The sequence below is a fragment of the Nerophis ophidion genome, linkage group LG18, assembly GCF_033978795.1.
Source record: "Nerophis ophidion isolate RoL-2023_Sa linkage group LG18, RoL_Noph_v1.0, whole genome shotgun sequence".
NCBI lineage: Eukaryota > Metazoa > Chordata > Actinopteri > Syngnathiformes > Syngnathidae > Nerophis > Nerophis ophidion.
The window spans coordinates 34,304,719-34,326,220 of record NC_084628.1 but is presented as its reverse complement, the minus strand read 5'-3'; the positions used below and the strand labels follow the sequence as shown (position 1 = coordinate 34,326,220).

The 21,502-nt window shown below is 41.2% G+C and overlaps 1 protein-coding gene and 1 long non-coding RNA gene across 2 annotated transcripts in view; both read right to left on the bottom strand.

Moving 5' to 3' along the window:
• Positions 1–1,796: 1,796 nt before the first annotated feature.
• Positions 1,797–2,522, bottom strand: LOC133537391 (uncharacterized). The gene is made up of 2 exons (XR_009802689.1): positions 2,295–2,522; positions 1,797–2,192 (listed from the first exon to the last, which is right to left on the bottom strand). It is a non-coding gene; the product is annotated as an uncharacterized LOC133537391 (long non-coding RNA).
• Positions 2,523–10,775: 8,253 nt separating this feature from the next.
• The window catches only part of LOC133537140 (mediator of RNA polymerase II transcription subunit 13-like), a 40,854-nt gene continuing 30,127 nt past the window's right edge, over positions 10,776–21,502 (bottom strand). Inside the window, exons 28-30 of the mRNA XM_061878030.1 lie at positions 11,884–12,042; positions 11,709–11,809; positions 10,776–11,622 (exon numbers count right to left, since the gene is read on the bottom strand). Of these exons, the coding sequence (XP_061734014.1) occupies positions 11,490–11,622; positions 11,709–11,809; positions 11,884–12,042 (393 nt within the window). The 3' untranslated portion in view covers positions 10,776–11,489. The remainder of the gene's footprint in view (positions 11,623–11,708; positions 11,810–11,883; positions 12,043–21,502) is intronic.

Here is a 21,502-nt window from a genome sequence, read left to right as displayed (position 1 = left end):
TCACTTATTGTAACGACACCAATAGTTATGCTGAAAACAAGTAAGAGAAGATGTATAACATCGAATACATAGGTTGGTCTCAAGTAAGGATATATGATAGCTTTGGATACATGATACAGCAGTTGAGCAGGTCTGGTAGATCTACACGACGGCAGCTCAACGGGGGGAGATCTCTCTCGGCGTCGTCTTCTGGGCTGTGAGACTATGTGTATAAGTTCTGCCGGGGGGTCGAGTGGGGCAGGTGATGTGGCGATGTCGGCAGTGGCATCTGCTGGAGATCAGCCATTCAAAGGGCGTGAGACGTCCGTTCCACGACCTTGAAGGGACCGGTCCACTTGCGCTTGATGACCTTGATCTTGACCCACTCTCAGCGGGCGGAAGGGAATTTGGAGTGGCGAGCTGTCATCCTCGAATCTGCACAGAGGAACTGGCACATAAATTCTGCATTTTGTAAACATACCATTTTGGTCTCACGCTGGTTCCTCCTTCCAGGGGAGCTGCTGGTCCTGGGAAGGGCTGACCTATATGTATTTCATAGGGTGAAGAATTCAAAGGCCGTAAAAACAGTTGTATTCAGGGACATTCGAATGATCATTAACGCTAATGGCAACATGTCAATCAAATTCAATTTGGTCAGTGCACAGATTTTAGCCAATTTGTTTTTATTCTTGTTCATTCTCTCAACCTTACCTTGGGACTATGGTACACCGAACCGAACCTGTGTTCTAGTCCGGGAGCCTTTTCGACCAAGGATAAGTGAACATTTGTATATATATATATTTTTAAAATGGGTGCCGTTATCTTACATAATCTTTTTGGGGAAACAATATCGGGCTATTAGGTCATTCACAAGCCATTTAATTACGGATTTTGCATAGGTTGGGGTTGCTTCTGGCCAACCACTGTAATTGTCAACGCAAGTCAGCAAGTACCTTTTCCCTTGTACCTGATTGATCATATCAATGAAATTACAAACTTTAAGTGAAGTGAATTATATTTATATAGCGCTTTTCTCTAGTGACTCAAAGCGCTTTACATAGTGAAACCCAATATCTAAGTTACATTTTTTTAAACCAGTGTGGGTGGCACTGGGAGCAGGTGGGTAAAGTGTCTTGCCCAAGGACACAACGGCAGTGATTAGGATGGCGGAAGCGGGAATCGAACCTGCAACCCTCAAGTTGCTGGCACGGCCACTCTACCAACCGAGCTATGCCGCCCCATATTCCGCCATATTCCAAATCAATCTACTAAACCACTATCGATGTGCAAAAAGGTTATTTTCGAATTAGATTTAGTTATAACTTTTTACTCACTGAAAAATGTTGAAACTAATCCCCCTCCCCCTTACGGCAAACCCCGCTTCGCCCTGACAGCAGTCATGCCTACATCAAATCATGGCACCTTCTACATTCCAAGACAGTGAACATTGGGAAACTTAACCACCCTGCTAACCTAAACAATCTCATTCCTATTGTAATGGTCCCGAGTGGTAAAAAATATTAAAATCTAATACAGTTGTTGCTTAAAACCAATAAAAATTGTCAATATAAATATTAAGAACCCAATATAGTGAGAGCAGCTGTCCATCCATCCATCCATCCATTTCCTACCGCTTATTCCCTTTCGGGATCGCGGGGGGCGCTGGCGCCTATCTCAGCTACAATCGGGCAGAAGGCAGGGTACACCCTGGACAAGTCGCCACCTCATCGCAGGGCCAATTTTGTGTGCCAATCAACCAATTTAGTGTCAATCGACCTATCCCCAGGTGCATGTCTTTGGAAAATAAGGAAATATGATTAACCGGTTCACAATTTATTAAAATACAATGAAAACAGTCACGTTGATGCTAAAATACCAGATGGTACAAATGTGATGGGCGAGGGGTCAACAGGCGTGTGGGTATCTTGGCTCCGCCCCCTTCCACAGCGTCCTTCTGCACAAAAATTAAAAAGAAAGGCAGGCCACGGAGATCAAATCAACAAAAACTGAGACGCTATCCGGGCTGACGCCACACTTACACACAAGGCAGGTTTTCCCCTGCCTTTGCTGTAGTTCCGCGGCAAAGTGTTGGGTCACGCCCACTCTCCTCGCCAGTCTCCGGTCACTTGCGGGACCTACGTGGCCGCACCCGTCCCACCCCGCCTCTTGGTCGCTCCGGGGGTCTCCGCAGGTCTCTGGGTCCAAATCGCCCCCTGTCCACAGAACCACACAGCCAGCTACGACGCACTAGCCCGCAAGCCCACAGCCAAAGGCAGTTGGTTGTCCCCACTGACCCACAACAGTACGGCACTTACTTGGGCGGCAGAGTTTCCTCTGCCCCTGCCTGTTGTGGACGTCTTGGGGTTCGTTCCGGTAGCCTGCGGGGTCTACTGCGTGGTCCTGGGGTTCCTTCCCAGCCTGCGTGGGTTCACTCGGTCGCCCTTGGCAAAGCCTGTTGATTCCTCTCCGTTCCGGCCAGAACCTGCCGAATCCTGCCGTCCACTTTCTCCTGTTGTTTCCCTCTGTCGATCCTTCCTTCTCTCTCGCCCCTGCCTGTCTCACTCCTTCTCTTGTTGCTCCTTTTAAACATGCAGTCCTAATGCTCCTCAGGTGCGTCCAATTTCCCGAGTCGTTGGATTGGGCACCTTGGTTGTTAGGGGCAACCAGCTAAAAGGGGCAATGTTTTAAAATACCAGCAAAGTCCACAAGGAGTAAAAACATCCATCCATTTTCTACCGCTTATTCCCTTTTGGGGTTGCGGGGGGCGCTGGCGCCTATCTCAGCTACAATCGGGCGGAAGGCGGGGTACACCCTGGACAAGTCGCCACCTCATCGCAGGGCCAACACAGATAGACAGACAACATTCAAACTCACATTCACACGCCAATTTAGTGTTGCCAATCAACCTATCCCCAGGTGCATGTCTTTGGAAGTGGGAGGAAGCCGGAGTACCCGGAAGGAACCCACGCATTCACGGGGAGAACATGCAAACTCCACACAGAAAGATCCCGAGCCTGGATTTGAACCCAGGACTGCAGGACCTTCGTTTTGTGAGACAGACGCACTAACCCCTCTGCCACCGTGAAGCCCCACTATCAAATCCTGAAATATAAAAACATGCAATTAAAAAAAATTATCAAATCCTGAAATACAAAAACATGCAATTCAAAATATAATCAAATCCTAAAATACAAAAACATGCAATTTAAAATCCGCATCAATAAAACACTATGAAACATGCATGGCAATGAAACAAACAAAAAATAAAATCCCCTACTTGTGTCCCATCACACTATTCTCTCCAAATCAAAGCCAACATCGAAACCTGTCAACAACACCATCAGGTGGGTCTGTTGAATGTCAGGTCTCTGAATAACAAATAATTTTTAGTCAATGATTTTATTACCACCTCTAAATTTGACTTTGTTTTTTTTAACTGAAAAATGTTAAAACTACGGAATGTGTCAGAGTCGGATGATTGTCGATTTTGTTGTAAGGAGTCTGAATTCACCCTCACCTCCTCCCCCTTCTGTTTCTGAAAAAGGGACTGTGTTTGTAGTACTATCACTTTCAGAAACATCGAAGAAAAAGGTCAGCTGATAGTCAAGTACAGCAAGAGCAGAGGCGGAGGACAGCTCATGTTTGAGGTCAATGAAAGTCTTTTCAGCCTCTGTGGACCACTGGAGGGTGGTATTAGGGTAGGGGACCCCTTAGCGATAACAACCCGACATTTTATGTAAAATATTTAATATGGTGAAAGCGAAAAAATATGCTTATATTTATATTGACTCAAATGCTAGAAAACACTAACCTTATGGCGGATGCTTTTGCAATAGTAATTTGACATTCTACCACACCTGGTGGCCACAATAATTAATTTAGTCAAGCTCATCTTGTAGAAAGTTAAATCAATCAATCAATCAATCAATCAATGTTTATTTATATAGCCCTAAATCACAAATGTCTCAAAGGACTGTACAAACCATTACGACTACGACATGCTCGGAAGAACCCACAAAAGGGCAAGGAAAACTCACACCCAGTGGGCAGGGAGAATTCACATCCAGTGGGACGCCAGTGACAATGCTGACTATGAGAAACCTTGGAGAGGACCTCAAATGAGGGCAACCCCCCCACCCCCCCCTCCCTCCTCTAGGGGACCGAAAGCAATGGATGTCGAGCGGGTCTAACATGATACTGGGAAAGTTCAATCCATAGTGGCTCCAGCACAGCCGCGAGAGTTCAGTTCAAGGCGGATCCAAGACAGCAGCGAGAGTCCCGTCCACAGGAAACCATCCCAAGCGGAGGCGGATCAGCAGCGTAGAGATGTCCCCAACCGATACACAGGCGAGCGGTCCATCCTGGGTCCCGACGAGCGGTCCATCCTGGGTCTCGACTCTGGACAGCCAGTACTTCATCCATGGTCATCGGGACCGGACCCCCTCCACAAGGGAGGGGGGGACATGGAGAAAAAAGAAAAGAAGCGGCAGATCAACTGGTCTAAAAAGGAGGTCTATTTAAAGGCTAGAGTATACAAATGTGTTTTAAGGTGAGACTTAAATGCTTCTACTGAGGTAGCATCTCGAACTGTTACCGGGAGGGCATTCCAGAGAACTGGAGCCCGAACGGAAAACGCTCTATAGCCCGCACACTTTTTTTGGGCTTTAGGAATCACTAATAAAGTTGAATGATACGGACACGATTTTCACTGAATACTTTCTATAAGACTTCCGTCTTGGCGACTTTGTGCATGTAATAAGCAACTATAATAATTGATATGCTTAATTGTCTTGTGTAGTTTTAGCTTTAGTTTTACCATGAATTGATTAACGTGGACCCCGACTTAAACAAGTTGAAAAACTTATTCGGGTGTTACCATTTAGTGGTCAATTGTACGGAATATGTACTGTATTGTGCAATCTACTAATAAAAGTATCAATCAATCAATCAATCAATCAAGCTCAGCTGTTATGTAGCTGCTAGCTGCTCGTAGCCTACAACCAGGGTGTCCAAAGTGCAGCCCATAGCAGACAACTGAAACAATTGAAAATGTGGTATTTGTGTGTCGGTTCAATCAACGGCAGCTACGCCCTGTTTCATCATTGGACCTAAGTCTTTGGTTTCGTAGGCGGGACAGAGAGCAAGGGAACAAAGTGGGACGGCATTTGTGTCCATCTTATACCATGCTAGTTGTTGCAAAGATTGGTCAACATGAGCAGCCACACCTTCAGTTCCAACATATATATATATATATATATATATATATATATATATATATATATATATATATATATATATATATATATATATATATATATATATATATATATATATATAAAGGAGTCAAAGCCTCCTGGTATGAGTCGTCTAACTGGTTATCATAAAATATGGCGGGTCGGGTGGTGGTACACACGGAAACAGCTCAGTCAGCCAGGGTTTTCACTGATAGAACAGTTGCAGCAGGAGTTGGGGTACTCAACAGGTGTCAGCCATTTCTGGTGCTTCAGGCTGTGGTATGAGTTCATGCTGATGGAGGAGCCTTGGTAGTGGTGTCGCAGCTTGGTGGTTGTACCGACTGGTAACACCAGGAAGGTCCCTTCTGTGCGATATTGAATGTCAGGGTACAGTTTGTAAAGCAGGCACGGTGTGTGCAGGTCGACCACGAAGGGGTGCTTCAGTGTGTGTCCAGCATTTTGAACCGGAAGTGGTTTGGTGACAGGTAATATTCTTGTGACCTCAGCGAAGCCTTCGACCTTCAAAAGGGAAGCACAAAGTTTCTTTGGTACCTCTGCATTCAGAGATGAGTGGGTGGCACCAGTGTCAATCACGAACTGATAACATTGTCCGTTGACACTTATGTCCAGCATGGGGCCTGTCTGTATTTCCTGCTTGGGCTTCTGCTGTGGGCGCCCTTTGTCACACCTTCGTGTTTGTATGGCAGCATGACGGGACTTTTCCTGTTCGAAAATGCTCTGATATTCTCGAACCCAGTGACCAGGCTGGTCACAGATGAAACAGTTTCCACCCTGGACTGGCCTTGAAGCACCGCATCGTCCACCACCCGAGTCCAACCGTATGGTCTCACGTCTGTTGAGGATTCTTTCCTCCACCTGGGGGAGCTCAAAAGGAAAATCACCCACTGCTGAATATACTTTAGCTGATTGGGATAGGTTGATTGGCAACACTAAATTGGCCCTAGTGTGTGAATGTGAGTGTGAATGTTGTCTGTCTATCTGTGTTGGCCCTGCGATGAGGTGGCGACTTGTCCAGGGTGTACCCCGCCTTCCGCCTGATTGTAGCTGAGATAGGCGCCAGCGCCCCCCGCGACCCCGAAAGGGAATAAGCGGTAGAAAATGGATGGATGGATGGGTTCTTTTGACATTTTTGCTTCAGTGATTTGTAAATTAAGGAGTTATTTCCTCGGTGCTCTACCACAGCCTTGTCGTTGTATAGCTCGGTTGGTAGAGTGGCCGTGCCAGCAACTTGAGGGTTCCAGGTTCGATCTCGCTTCCGCATCCTAGTCACTGCCATTGTGTCCTTGGGCAAGACACTTTACTCACCTGCTCCCAGTGCCACCCACACTGGTTTAAAAAATGTAACTTAGATATTGGGTTTCACTATGTAAAGCGCTTTGAGTCACTAGAGAAAAGCGCTATATAAATGGGTTGTACTTGTATAGCGCTTTTCTACCTTCAAGGTACTCAAAGCGCTTTGACACTACTTCCACATTTACCCATTCACACACACATTCACACACACATTCACACACTGATGGAGGGAGCTGCCATGCAAGGCGCCAACCAGCACCCATCAGGAGCAAAGGTGAAGTGTCTTGCTCAGGACACAACGGACGTGACGAGGTTGGTACTAGGTGGGATTTGAACCAGGGCCCCTCGGGTTGCGCACGGCCACTCTTCCACTGCGCCACGCCGTCCCCTATATATTATATAAATATAATTCACTTCACTTCACTTAGTCCAGTGGTTCTCAAACTTTTTTTTGTCATCCCCCACTTTGGACAAGGGTGAGTTTTCAAGCCCCACCTGCCCCCGTCACCCCAACAGAACGCTAATGCCAAGCTTAACATTTTCAAATGTATTGAACATCAAGTAACATCAAGTTGTATACATTCAAACTCAATAACATAAAATAACATCGAGTTTTTGGTTGATTAGGCCCTCAGATTTTTGTTTTTCTGCAGGCGCTGGCTCTGGTTCGACAACCTTTGAGGTGCAAGTAACAAATGTATCCATGTAGTGTAATTGTGGTCCACACATTAACCTGCTAGCCATCCGCGCGAAAGTTTTTTCCGCTTAGCTCCGTCCCCATTAGTTACTGTTGCGATGTCCGTCAAACTTTCGTGAAATTTCCTCCCGTTCTTCGCGCCCCACTTGTCATGTCTCTATTCCCCACCACCACTTTGAGAAACGCTGACTTAGTCCAATTCTGCATATCACGTTTAAAATCACAGCATTAATTGTCCCATTAAATGTTAATCAATACCCTTATTTCAAAGATTATACGTTCTACTGCATGTATATTTAAGTAACTTTTTAAATCAACTAAAGATTATATAAGTTAATTAAACTATCATGTGTCTATCAGTTAGTTAGTTGTGCACTCTGACTTCCTGTCGTGCGTGATATTCTACAAAATAAAGGCAATTTATTCTCGTTCCTCCTTTCCATTCCACCATTATTTTGGTAACGCGGGCCACATAGCATAGCTCGGTTGGTAGAGCGGCCGTGCCAGCAACTTGAGGGTTGCAGGTTCGATTCCCGCTTCCGCCATCCTAGTCACTGCCGTTGTGTCCTTGGGCAAGACACTTTACCCACCTGCTCCAAGTGCCACCCACACTGGTTTAAATGTAACTTAGATATTGGGTTTCACTATGTAAAGCGCTTTGAGTCACTGGAGAAAAGCGCTATATAAATATAATTCACTTCACTTCACTTCACACACACACACAAGGCCGTCTGCTAAGTGATAAGCCGACCAACACTTCTCTCCTTTATAAAACTTTACTAGTTTTTGGGACTTAAGTTATTTATTTCAATTATTATTTGTGGTTTGCTTGCTGTCTGTTTGGTTATGTTCTCATAGCTTAGTATGTCCTCTGATTAGAATTTGTTTAACGCTGCTCTACAATTTTTTTATGACTGGAGCGCTGATTGTGGCGACTTGTGTTTGTACTTCTTCCGCTCTCTTCACTCGTCACCAAGACACATCTCTTATCTCAAATGTCTCACCCAGAAGCACGGCTGTATTATACCAAACCTTAATAATAACAAACATTTATCATTCACTCTGACCAACACTAAATGGCCCGGGAGAGGGAAGTCTGGGCTTCCCTACTTAGGCCGCTGCCCCCGCGACCCGACCTCCAATATGCGGAGGAAGATAAATAAATGGATGGATCATTCACTCATATGAGTTCTGAACTAGGTATTATAAGAACAACTTTAAAATACAAATGTATTTCAGCTTTAGCAGTTAACAACCAACCAACCAAACAAACAAACCTGCAGCGAACCACCACCGACAGCACACGCTGACACACGGATAACATCCACGAATACCTTCATTTGTCACTTTCTCATCTTTTCTTCAACTTCCTTTCTCCTTTACAAACCACATCCTGTATCCATCTCCTCCTTACACTTCACACACACACACACACACACACACGCGTACGTAAGCACTTACGCACAAAAGAAAAAAGCTGCACGAAAGCGCTTTCTCTACGTTTCACTTTACCATAAAACGTTCAGTTACTTTTCTTAATTTACCAAACGTTTGAGTTCACTACTTTACAAGTGTTGTAAACTCCCTCTTAACCCTTTCAAGAAACGTTCATTAACCGGTAATCATTCATCACATTTTCCCCAGCCGCCTCCACATTTGTTCTTGTCAAACTCTGTGGCCGTTGTGTCTTTTTTTGTCTCTGTATCTATCCTCCCTGATGTCGAGGTTCGAACCCTTTATCTCAGACAACGGGTTTCGAACCTTTTACTCAGTCAGTGAAACAGCCCGTCACGGTAGTCTGAAGGGTTCCCATCCCGTTACTCCCCTGGCGACGTCCAACGACCCAGGGTGAGCGACACCCGACTCTTAGTTCACTTTTCAATGAAGTCCGAACACAATGACGTGAGTTGACCACTATTTACAACTATTATGTAGGGGCAGACAAGGCAAAAATGCAACCAATCTATCAAACTCACCACTCTGTGTCTGGGGTACAAAACAGTGTTTGACTTACAGACTTCAGGACAGACTCCTAATGCAGATTTTAGAAAAAGGCTCTGCTTACCTTTATTTATGTGTTGGCAAAGTAAGTCTGTCCAGAAGATTGTAAGATATGCCCAATTCTCAGCGTGTCATCCTGGACGAAAGACCCCAATTGTTGCGTTTTGACCAGATGTTCCTCAGCTGGGAATTTTAAGCTGCTGTTCTTAAGTGTTCTTTTGATGACACAATCTGATTTTAAATGAATCCCAGACAGAGTAGGTATCTTGACACTTTATTCCAAAGCTTTGGGAGACCAATCTATGAACACATTCAAATCGCATCGCCCAAATTGATCTGACAATACGACGGAAGTCTTGCCTTTTTCACTACGCCACTGGCCCTCCCCCTCCCCTACAGAGCGAATACACTTATCTACTGTCTTCCTCAGCTGGAGCTAGAAAGAGATAGGAAGGAGTATCGCTGTTCCTGCATTCCGAGCACAAGTGTCAGGAGATAGGGAAAAGATAAACAGAGTACGGGATGGAACATTAGCTATTTCAAAAATGACTATGGAACAAAAGAAATAACTTTAAAATATGGATATATGTAGATATCTATCTACATATATGTGTGTATACATTGGACAGGTGGGGGCGAAGTTGAAAACAGAACAGCAGCAGTTTATTTAAAAAGGTAACACTGATTTATAAACAATTTTATACACAGTCTGTCGTCATATTTCTCTGTAGCAGGTGGATATCAGTAATGTCGAATCGGGTCTGTAAAATAATTTTTTAAATGCGATACTTCTTTAAAGGCTTATTGGACAATAACTTGTCATTTTCCCACCTGGCAACGTTAGGGCTGTCCAGACAAGACCATAAATGGCAGAAAACGTCACTTCCGATGGGTTATTTTTCTGACCTCAATTACACATCTTTAGTAGTAAGAAATATACACTGAAACCATAATGTACATATTTATTCAAAAAAAGGGAATAGCTAAGTACTATCTAAAAAAGTAAATTAATGCATTAAAAAAAAAGATTAACTAATAACCTAAATGTAGCAATATATTAACGCCAGGTACGAACTAAACTATGTTGCTTTTTTATTAACAAAAATTAAGGCGTGAAGCCTAAAAGGGGACCTGTTTGTAAGGAGAGAGCTGATTGGTGGGGAACACGGAATCGTTATGATACAATAAGCAGTACAAACAAAAACGCAGCAATTCAGAATATCAGGATTGTGATTACAAACACAATTGAAATAATTACTTCTCAAATGATTAATCAACATTTTGAGGTACGAAATATCAAACATGAAATGTTAAAAACTCCAAAAATAATACATATATTTCTAGTAAGACTGAATAATTGTACATAGAGTTGGATTGTTTTACAAAATGTAAATGTGTGTATCTGCCTATTGTCAAATTCATTTTTAATGTAGACATCTACCTCCTTCAAAATAAAACCCAAAGGAGCAAGGTCCACCAAGAACCTTAAACAGTGTGTGTGTGTTTCTGGACCTGTAATTGAAGAAGTAAAACAAAATAAAAATCAAGAGTAAGGATCAGGTAGACGCACTTTATTCCTAAAACAGAAGCTGCACCATCAGTAGCGGCACACAATTATATGTACACATATACACGCACACACACACGATTACCTAAATCTGTTATATAAAATATATCATCTGACAATGTACCTTTTGAATTCCTCTTCAGAGCTCATTGAGTTAACTGTGCGAGAGCCACTAGAACCCCCGAGCGGACCGAGAGCCGCTTGTGAGCCGGGCGTTGACTTCATCTTTACAGTGTGGCGATAAAAAGGTGTGTACCCTTCCTTTGAAAAAATAAGATTCTAAAAGCCATCTACAGCGAGTTCACGTGGGAGGCTTCCTCGGCGTTGTCATTGAGGAAGTGACACTTTTTTAAAGCAGTTCCTTTACAGTACACACCTCGCTAGGATTTGTAATATATAAAAGATATTAAGCATTAAAAATTCCACATTTAAAAACTTACAATAAATAATATATGCAGGCATTTCATTAGGATAAAATTTCATCGATTGCAATCTACAGTCATTAAAAACACCATTTATTCTCCTTTACCAAACCTCCCTTGCTCATCCAAAATGCTGAAATGGATTCTTGGCATCTGACCGGACACCTCGGTGTCGCTTGAAAAGAGACGCCGAAGGGAGGAGGAGACGGAGGAGGGGATGCTTCCCCCCTTTGCTCTGATAGGAGGGGTCCTGTCCCGGACCCGAATAGTCAAACTCAGAGCATGTTCATGATAAAGTTGTAGATCTGAGTGAGCACCACGAAGTGAACGGGCAGACAGGAGCGCCGGTCCTGAGTGGCAGGGTCGCATGTCAGCCAGGAGAGGGCGTTGTACTGCTCCAACACAAATCTGTGGTGGTGGGAAGAAGAGGCGGCCAGCGTTTATGCAAAGGGGGTTCAAACCAAAGCCTCGTCTCTACGGCTATGAAGACTGACCTGAGCACGTCCGAGGTGCGGTTGGAGTCCAGGAGGTGGGAGTGTTTACTGTGCAAGAGCTCGTCTGATTGGACCGAGGACACGTGCAGGTGCAGAGAAGCCTGATGGAGAACCGCGTTTAAATGTTAAAAAGAGCTGCGCCGAGTCACGTGAGAAATGAAGTACGGACGCCTACCTTGAGGAAGAGAGGGCATTGGTTCTTAGCCTGAGGGCACGCCGACCAGAACCAGTCGGGCAGCGGGCCTGCCTTGGCCGTGGACACAAAGTAGCCCAGCGCCATGGGCTGCTGCAGGATGTTCAGCGCCTCCTCGTGAGACTCCATGCGGTCCGTGCTCTGAACGTACACACGTGTTCAACATGTCAATAGTATTCTCTACATCAGGGCTAGGGAACCTGTGGCTCTTTTGATGACTTCATCTGGCTCTCAGATAAATCTTAGCTGACATTGCTTAACAAAGGGCAGTCCAAAGTGCGGCCCGCGGGTAATTTTTTGACGGCCCCACGGCACATTTTTAGAATACAATTAAAAAAAAATAAAAACATAAAAAGTGGTATAAAAGAGAAAACAGGTGAAATGTAACAAGAAAATGTTGCCGTGCTTACTCTTACAACACAAAGCTGCCATGCAGGCTGTTTCTTTCTTTAAAAAATAATAATGACTCAAAATCAATGTCATTTTGAATTATTGACCTATTCTAGGCTTCGATTACATCACTTTAATTATTCCACTTTGAAATATTTTTGGGGGAAAATGTTGCATATTTTGTGTTTTAACATATAAAAAACTGAGCTGTTTTTTTTTTTTAAAGAAGGGCCTAAAACAAACAAACAAAACATAAACAACAATAAAACTTAAAATTGACGGATATATCTGAAGTTGATCTCGAGATTATTGTGCTAAAAGTAAATGGTAAATAAAATGTATAATTTATTTTCTAACTCTTTAATAAGTAGGACACTTTTGGATCCCCAATTATTTCAGTGTGATTTGTTTTTAAAGGGGAACATTATCACCAAACCTATGCAAGCGTCAATACATACCTTGATGTTGCAGAAAAAAAGACTAAGTATTTTTTTAACCGATTTCCGAACTCTAAATGGGTGAATTTTGGCGAATTAAACGCCTTTCTGTTTATCGCTCAGGAGGGGATGACGTCAGAATGTGACGTCGCCGAGGTAATACAGCCGCCATTTTCATTTTCAACCCATAGTAAACATTGGGTCTCAGCTCTGCTATTTTCCGTTTTTTCGACTATTTTTTGGAACCTTGGAGACATCATGCCTCGTCGGTGTGTTGTCGGAGGGTGTAACAACACTAACAGGGAGGGATTCAAGTTGCACCACTGGCAAGAAATCTGCCGCCAGACCCCCATTGAATTTGCCAGAGTGTCTGCACATTTGACTGGCGATGCTACGACAGACATGGCACAGAGATGTATGGATAACCTGCAGATGCATTTGCAACGATTAAGTCAACGAAATCACAAAGGGGAGTTTTGTTGATGTTGTTGAGTTATGTGCTAATCAGACATATTTGGTCACGGCATGACTGCCAGCTAATCGATGCTGACATGCTACGCTAATCGATGATAACATGCTATTTACGCTAGCTGTATGTACATTTGAAACTAGGTACCCACATTTAATGCGAAACAAACACTTACCAATCGACGGATTTAAGTCGCTCCAGTGTCACAAGATGCGAAAGTCCTGATCGTTTGGTCCGCACATTTTACCGGCAATGCTAATAAGGCAGCCGTGCTATGGGCCACTTCATTAGGTACACCCACGCTATGGCTGAATAGCGTCAATAGCTATTCGCTCAATAGCTTCAGTTTCTTCTTCAAATTCGTTTTCACTATATGCCTCCATACTCTGACCATCTGTTTCAATACATGCGTAATCTGTTGACTCGCTTAAACCGCTGAAATCTGAGTCTGAATCCGAGATTATGTCGCTATATCCTTCTGTGGCAACCGCCATGTTGTTTGTATTGGCAGCACTGTATGACGTCAGAGGGAAAGGGACAGTCGCATCGCAAAGAGCGAAAATCAAGAACTTGAAAGCTTCTTTTAGGGATATTCCGGAATGTGTAAAATTTTGAAAAAAACTTCGAAAAATAAAACAAGCCACTGGGAACTGATTTTCATTGTTTTTAACCCTTTTGAAATTGTGATAATGTTCCCCTTTAACAAAGGGCTGTCCAAAGTGCGGCCCGCGGGTCATTTTTTAACGGCCCCACGGCACATTTTTAGAATACAATTTAAAAAAAATTAAAAACATAAAAAGTGGTATAAAAGAGCAAACAGGTTAAATGTAACAAGAAATTGTTGCAGTGCTTACTCTTATAACACAAAGCTGCCATGCATTTCTTTCTTTAAAAAATAATAATGAATCAAAATCAATGTCATTTTGAATTATTGACCTATTCTAGGCTTCGATTACTTCACATTAAATATTCCACTTTGGGGGAAAACGTTGCATATTTTGTGTTTTACCATATTTTTTGAGCAATGACACTTAAAAGCAAACATAAACAACAATAAAACATAAACAACAATAAAACAAAGCAGGTGCGGGGAATAGCGCTCAAGGAAGACATGCAACTTACAGGAAAATACCAACAAAACAGGAAAAGCCACCAAAATAGGAGCGTAAGACAAGAACTAAAACACTACACACAGGAAAACACCAAAAAACTCCAAATAGGCAAGTGTTGTGCCTCCGCATTTTTTCAATGAAAAAAAAAGTGCCTTGGCTCAAAATAGGTTGAAAAACACTGCTATAGATTCCCTGAAAATGAGATTGCCTGGAACATCAAAGTTAAAAAAAAAAAAATCAATGGGATGAAAGTAATCGCTGCTATATTTTATTGATTTCTATTATTTCACCTTTCAAGGCTTTCTTAAACCTGAACAAAGAACTACCGTATTTTTCGGAGCACAAGTCGCGCTGGAGTATAAGTCGCATTTTTTGGGGAAATTTATTTGATAAAACCCAACACCAAGAATGGAATAATATCTGAAAATGTTAACACATTAAAACTTATGAATAATGGATTGGTAGGTCCATAGATCGATCCTAAACTCATGTATTTACTGGTAAGGAGACATTTTATTCAGGAGCCAAGTGGATATTACTGTAGTGTCCACAGCAAAAGGGTGAGCTAATGGCCGTTTATTTTTATTATTTCTTGCTGTGACTCCTCTCACGTTACAAAAGATGAATCTGCTGCACCAGACCTACTTATAGAAAGTCAGCACAGTGCAGTGGAATAAGAACATTAGCCTCCACACTACAAACCCAGTACAGTGTGCCCATGCATCAGCCATTGATTTGTATTGGACTATTTTCATGAAAGATATTGCAATGAACATTATCAATGAATGTCTTTTAATGCCAATCGCCTCTGCCCGACAACATTTTAGTTCCACAGCGAATTGTGTGTCTCCATACACAGTGTGGAGCGAATAATCACCTTCATTATGGCAAATAAACTGCATTTCTAAGAATTTCAATTAGGGATGTTGTGATCAGTGATTCATGTTGCTATTTCCTATCATCCATGAGTGAGATTGGCACGTCACATGTACTAAATGTAATATTGCATCATAATAATGCCCCCAATTCCCCGCCAAAAATGGATTAACTCGCTGGAATATAAAGACAATAAAACAGGGCTAGGGAACCTATGGCTCTAGAGCCAGATGTGGCTCTTTTGATGACTTCATCTAGCTCTCAGATAAATCTTATCTGACATTGCTTAACACAGGGCTGTCCAAAGTGCGGCCCGCTTGTCATTTTTTAACGGCCCCGCGGCACGTTTTTAGAATACAATTAAAAAAAATTAAAAACATAAAAAGTGGCATAAAGGAGCAAACAGGTGAAATGTAACAAGAAATTGTTGCAATGCTTACTCTTATACCACAAAGCTGCCATGCAGGCTGTTTCTTTCTTTAAAAAAAAAAAATGAATCAAAATCAATGTCATTTTGAATTATTGACCTATTCAAGGCTTTGATTACATCACATTAAATATTCCACCTTGAAATATTTTTTGGGGAAAATGTTGCATATTTTGTGTTTTACCATATAAAAAACCGAGCTGTTTTTTTTTTTAAAGAAGGGCCTAAAACAAACAAACTAAACATAAACAACAATAAAACTTAAAATTGACGGATATATCTGAAGTTGATCTCGAGATTATTGTGCTAAAAGTAAACGGTAAATAAAATGTATAATTTATTTTTTTACACTTTAATAAGTAGGACACTTTTGGATCCCCAATTATTTTAGTGTGATTTGTTTTTAAGTGTCATTGCTCAAAAAATAATAATGAATCAACATCCAAAATTAAGGCTCCAATTATTATATAATCTCAAATATTCCACCTAAAAGTTATTGGGTGAAAATATTGAATATTTTGTGTTTTTTCCTTTTTTTTTCCAATGTTGATCTAGAGATTTAAAACTTTCATAATAATAAAAATTATAATACTGAATAATGACACATTTTTAATATTTTTTTGGGACTAAAACCCTTTGGGGTCCTCGGGATCATAACTGAGTGGAGGCCAAAATGTATATTTTTCATACATATATTGTATTGGTTTTTAAAATAGAAATTATGAAAATGGCCCCCGCTTGCTCTGATTTTTCAGTGTGCGGCCCTCAGTGGAAAAAGTTTGGACAACCCTGGCTTAACACGATAATTATGAATAATACCGCTAGTAATCACAGTGCTAAAAATATCGTTCAGAATATAAAACATTCTCATGCATTTTATCCATCCATCCGTTTTCTACCAGACTTGTCCAAGAAGTCGCATTAATGGTAAGAAGTATTTGATTTATTATTGGTTAACTTCAGAATAAGAATGTTATTAAAAATAATAGGAGATTTATTATACTCTAAACATGTTGGTCTTACTTAAAAATACACACATTTAGTTGTATTCAGTGTTAAAAAATATTAAATGGCTCTCACGGAAATACATTTTAAAATATTTGGCTTTCATGGCTCTCTCAGGCAAAAAGGTTCCCGACCCCTGCAATAAAACATGGATCCATAAACATGGATGCATATGCAAAAGTGCAATCTGTACAGTAATCTATTTATTTATTTATATCTGCAACTTACTGCTCTTTTATCCTGCACAACGACGAGCTAATGCAAAAAAATGTTCTTATCTGTACTATAAAGCTCAAATTTGAATGACGATAAAAGAAAGTCTAATTGGTTTTATTTATTTTTGGTGCGTACTAGAGATGTACGAAAAGGGCTTTATTGCCGATATTGTCCAACTTATAATTACCGATTCCGATATCAACCGATACAGATATATACAGTCGTGGAATTAACACATTATTATACCCAATTTTGTTGTGATGCCCCCGCTGGATGCATTAAACCATGTAACAAAGTTTTCCAAAAATAAATCAAGTCAAGTGATGGAAAAAAATACCAACATGGCACTGCCATATTTATTAATGAAGTGACAAAGTGCGTTATTTTTTTTTTTAAATGCCTCCAAACAGCAGCTTTGGGAGGAGGTTGAGGTGGACGGGGTTGGGGGGGGGGGTATATTGTAGCGTCCCGGAAGAGTTAGTGCTGCAAGGGGGTCTGGGTATTTGTTCTGTTGTGTTTATGTTGTGTTAACAGTGCAGTGTTCTCCCGAAATGTGTTTGGTGTGGGTTCACAGCGTGGCGCATATTTGTAACAGTGTTAAAGTTGTTTATACGGCCACCCTCAGTGTGACCTGTATGGCTGTTGACCAAGTATGCCTTGGATTCACTTGTGTGTGTGTGTGTGTGTGTGTGTGTGAAAAGCCGTATATATTATGTGATTGGGCCGGCACGCAAAGACAGTGCCCTGAAGGTTTATTGGGGCTCTGTACTTCTCCCTACGTCCGTGTACCACTCCGTACAGCGGCGTTTTAAAAAGTCATTAATTTTACTTTTTGAAACAGATACTGATAATTTTGAAACAAACACCTAAATTCCCGCTATTACATTTTAAAGCATTTATCGGCCGATAATATCGGCAGCCCGATATTTTCGGACATCCCTAGTGAGTATTGACAGTTGAAACATATCAGCACAATATGCAAACTAGTTCATTATTCTCCTTAATTACTTTCATTTGTGTATTTCTATTACAAAAAACTTGACAACGGAGACGAAGAAGAACAAAAAGAGCTTTCGAAATGCAGAAACTTTTGCGGGGTATCTTTGTGCTGAAGAACGCTGATCAGTGGAACTATCTTGCAGTGTTTTTTATTCAGCTGTAGTCTTTAAAGCAGGCCTGGGCAATTATTTTGACTTGGGAGGCCAAATTTAGAGAAAGAAAATGTGTCTATTTTTAGAAACACTGATACAAAACCTCACAATAATGTCTGATTGAATGCTAAAAACGTTATGACAGACCGCCTTAAACGGAATGAAATTTTTTTTTTTTTTTACTCAATGAGACACTCAGAATGTACATGAAAATAAAGAATGTGGGGTTTATAATATTAACTATGACCGATAAAACACTGAATATTGACAACATTTGAACGTCACACCCCCTCGTGATCGACATATTTCACAATCGAGCGAAACGCAACAAAAATGCAACAAACAGCAAAATATGAACGCAAAGGGTAAAAAAACCCCCAAAAAAACACAGACAATCCGTTATATCGTTAAGCTATAGAGATTTGTTGTAAAAATTTCCTTCCGCGTCTGTTTCCTGGCTGCTCTGGAAACATCCTGTGGAAAACTCTCAGCCTCTTCTGAGCTGCTGTGACTTAGACGACCATAGTAACTAATTAGATTACCATAGTAACAAGTAAATCACGCAAAAGCGCAGATTTGAACCATTGAAATACTTTGTATAGTTCAACACTTACGATCATTTGAAAACATCACTGCACATCATAATGGCAGCTACAGTTTCCATCTTAAAGATATAAAAAATGTTCCAAATTTTTCGGACTATAGGTCACAGTTTTTTTCATAGTTTGGCCAAGGGTGCGGCTTATGTTTGAAATTATTAACACGGTACCGTAAAATATCAAATAATAGTATTTAGCTCATTCATGTAAGAGACTAGACGTATAAGATTTCATGGAATTTAGCGATTAGGAGCGACAGATTGTTTGGTGAACTATAGCATGTTCTATATGTTATAGTTATTTGAATGATTCTTACCATAATATGTTACGTTAACATACCAGGCACCTTCTCAGTTGGTTATTTATGCCTCATATAACGTACACTTATTCAGCCTGTTGTTCACTATTCTTTATTTATTTTAAATTGCCTTTCAAATGTCTATTCTTGGTGTTGGATTTTATCAAATAAATGTCACCCAAAAATGCGACTTATATATGTTTTTTTTCCTTCTTTATTATGCATTTTCGGCAGGTGTTATAGTCTGGACTGACTTATACGCCAAAAAATACGGTATTTGGGAATGTCCGGCGGGCCAGATTGAAAAGCTTTATGGGCCACATGTGGCCTTCGGGCCTTAATTTGCCCAGGTCTGCTTTAAATAATATGCAGTTTATCGTTATTCATTCATTTTTACAAACTTAATGTCGTTATTCGAACCTTTGAGAAGTTGATGGGACTCTTAAAAGGGATATACGGAGGGATGACCTCAGGTGCTTACTACTCTTAACTTCATTGGATAAATGTGGAAAAAAAGGAGGCAACACACAAGTGGGACAAAAAATAGATGACATCAAATCTTAACTATTTACCTTAATGCATGTGGTAAAAGTAGGGGTGTAACAGTACATGTGTTTGTATTGAACAGTTTCGGTACGGGGGTGTACCGAACGAGTTTCTAAGCTAAAGTCTTAACAAGCTGCTTTGCTTCGAGCGGATAGGTGTTTAGCAGGTGAGCATAAAGCAGCGTACTCTCCCCAAATGATAATAAACACCTCCCAGTCAACTACTACTAACATCACTAGGAGCCCGTTGACCTTCTAGAAACTTAAACTGCAGCTCAGCTCGCTCGCAGTTCTGGCTCAAGGTGAATGTTAATTAGCTTTTAGCGTAATGTTAGCTCATTTTGCGGTGTGTGTGTGTGTTTTACAGACAGAAAAGCTTTGAATGACAGGGTCCCTGCTATCACATGTTGATAAAAATATAACATTTACATAATAGAAAATCAATTACAGGCTTCCCAAATGCTGTGATAAATTAATCATGATGAGTTGACTTGAAACTGTTTACTGTTGCACTTTTTATATGTAGAAGAACATTTTTGTCATTTTATTTAATCTGAGCAACAATTTGAGGCAGTTTATGTTGATTAACGTGGGCAGAATTATTATAGTGTTCCCAATGTTAAAAGGATAAAGCCATTGTTTACAAATGTGGTAAATAAATAACCAAAAAATTTATATTTTGTCGTTTTCTTACTGTACTGAAAATGAACCGAACCGTGTCCTCTAAACGGAGGTACGTACCAAACCGAAATACCAAACCCTTACACCCCTAGGTAAAAGGACCGTATTTTCCACACTATAAAGGCACACCAAAAAACCTTCAATTTTCTCAAAAGCTGACAGTGCGCCTTATATATGGACCAATATTGGTTTCGCAACTACAGTAAGCAGCCGCCGACTTAATTTTCCCCCCAAGAAGAAGAAGCGCGCGGTGCATGCTGGGATACATGACTGCGCGAGGCGTGCCTTTTCATTTCCATTTGTGTGTTTATGTAAAAACCCCAAAATGGCGCCTGTTAAGAGACACGCTTACGACGCAGGATCGTAAATGCCTGGGCTGATATATCAGTCTCAACTGTGGTCCGAGCTTTCAGGAAGGCAGGAATTGTCACTCAACTGCTAGACAACAGCAGTGACACTGACTCGACTTCGAGGCATGTTGGATGCCGTATTCGCCCAAATATTTAATTCGGACACTGAAGAAGAATTCGAGGGATTCGTGGATGAGGAATAACTTAAAGTGAGCATTACATGTTTATTTTGTGTGTTGTGTGACATTAACCTTTGAGCAACATTGAGGTATTTGACATATTGCTATTGTTTTGCACTATTTCGAGGTGTTACTATATTGTGAATGCACGAACGTTTTATTTACAGTAACAGTATCAGACTGTTTTTTACGTGTTTATTAAATCAAGGAAAAGTTCCCCTCCACTATGTGACATAAATGTTGCACTACATGTTGTACCTTGCTGTTGTTAAAAGATAAACAAAATACCACGTCACTGACTTTACCTCAGGGAAAATAATAAAACAGCTGTTTATTCATTTTAGCAGTGAACGGAGTTGTCAGAACGGCGGTTTGTAATCTATTAAAGTTTAACTGACCTGACTGTTTTGTTGACATTCCCTTTAGCGCAGCTCTATCTAATGGTTGCATAACGTAACCCAGGCCTCTACTGTAGAGTCTATTCTATGCGCCTTATAATGCGGTGCTGCGCCTTATGTATGAACAAAGTTTTAAAACAGGCCACTCATTGAAGGTGCGCCTTATAGTGCGGAAAATACGGTAGTCAGTGACACTCCATTTGTGTAGTTATTAGCCTTCTAAATTAACAGAATGCTAATGCTAACAAGCTAACGCTAAAGCCGAAGTATCTGTGTTGTCGGCGTGAGATTAAGACTGAGATTTATTATTCATATATTGTTATTTACAGCAGAAATGGACCACAAGGAACTGACTGATCCTCATGAATTCTTTGTTTACCCAGAGCACGACTTTCTTTCGGTGCACTTGCTATTGCTATTGTCACAGTTTGCACACAACACACAAGACGAGGGCGACTCAAAACATAC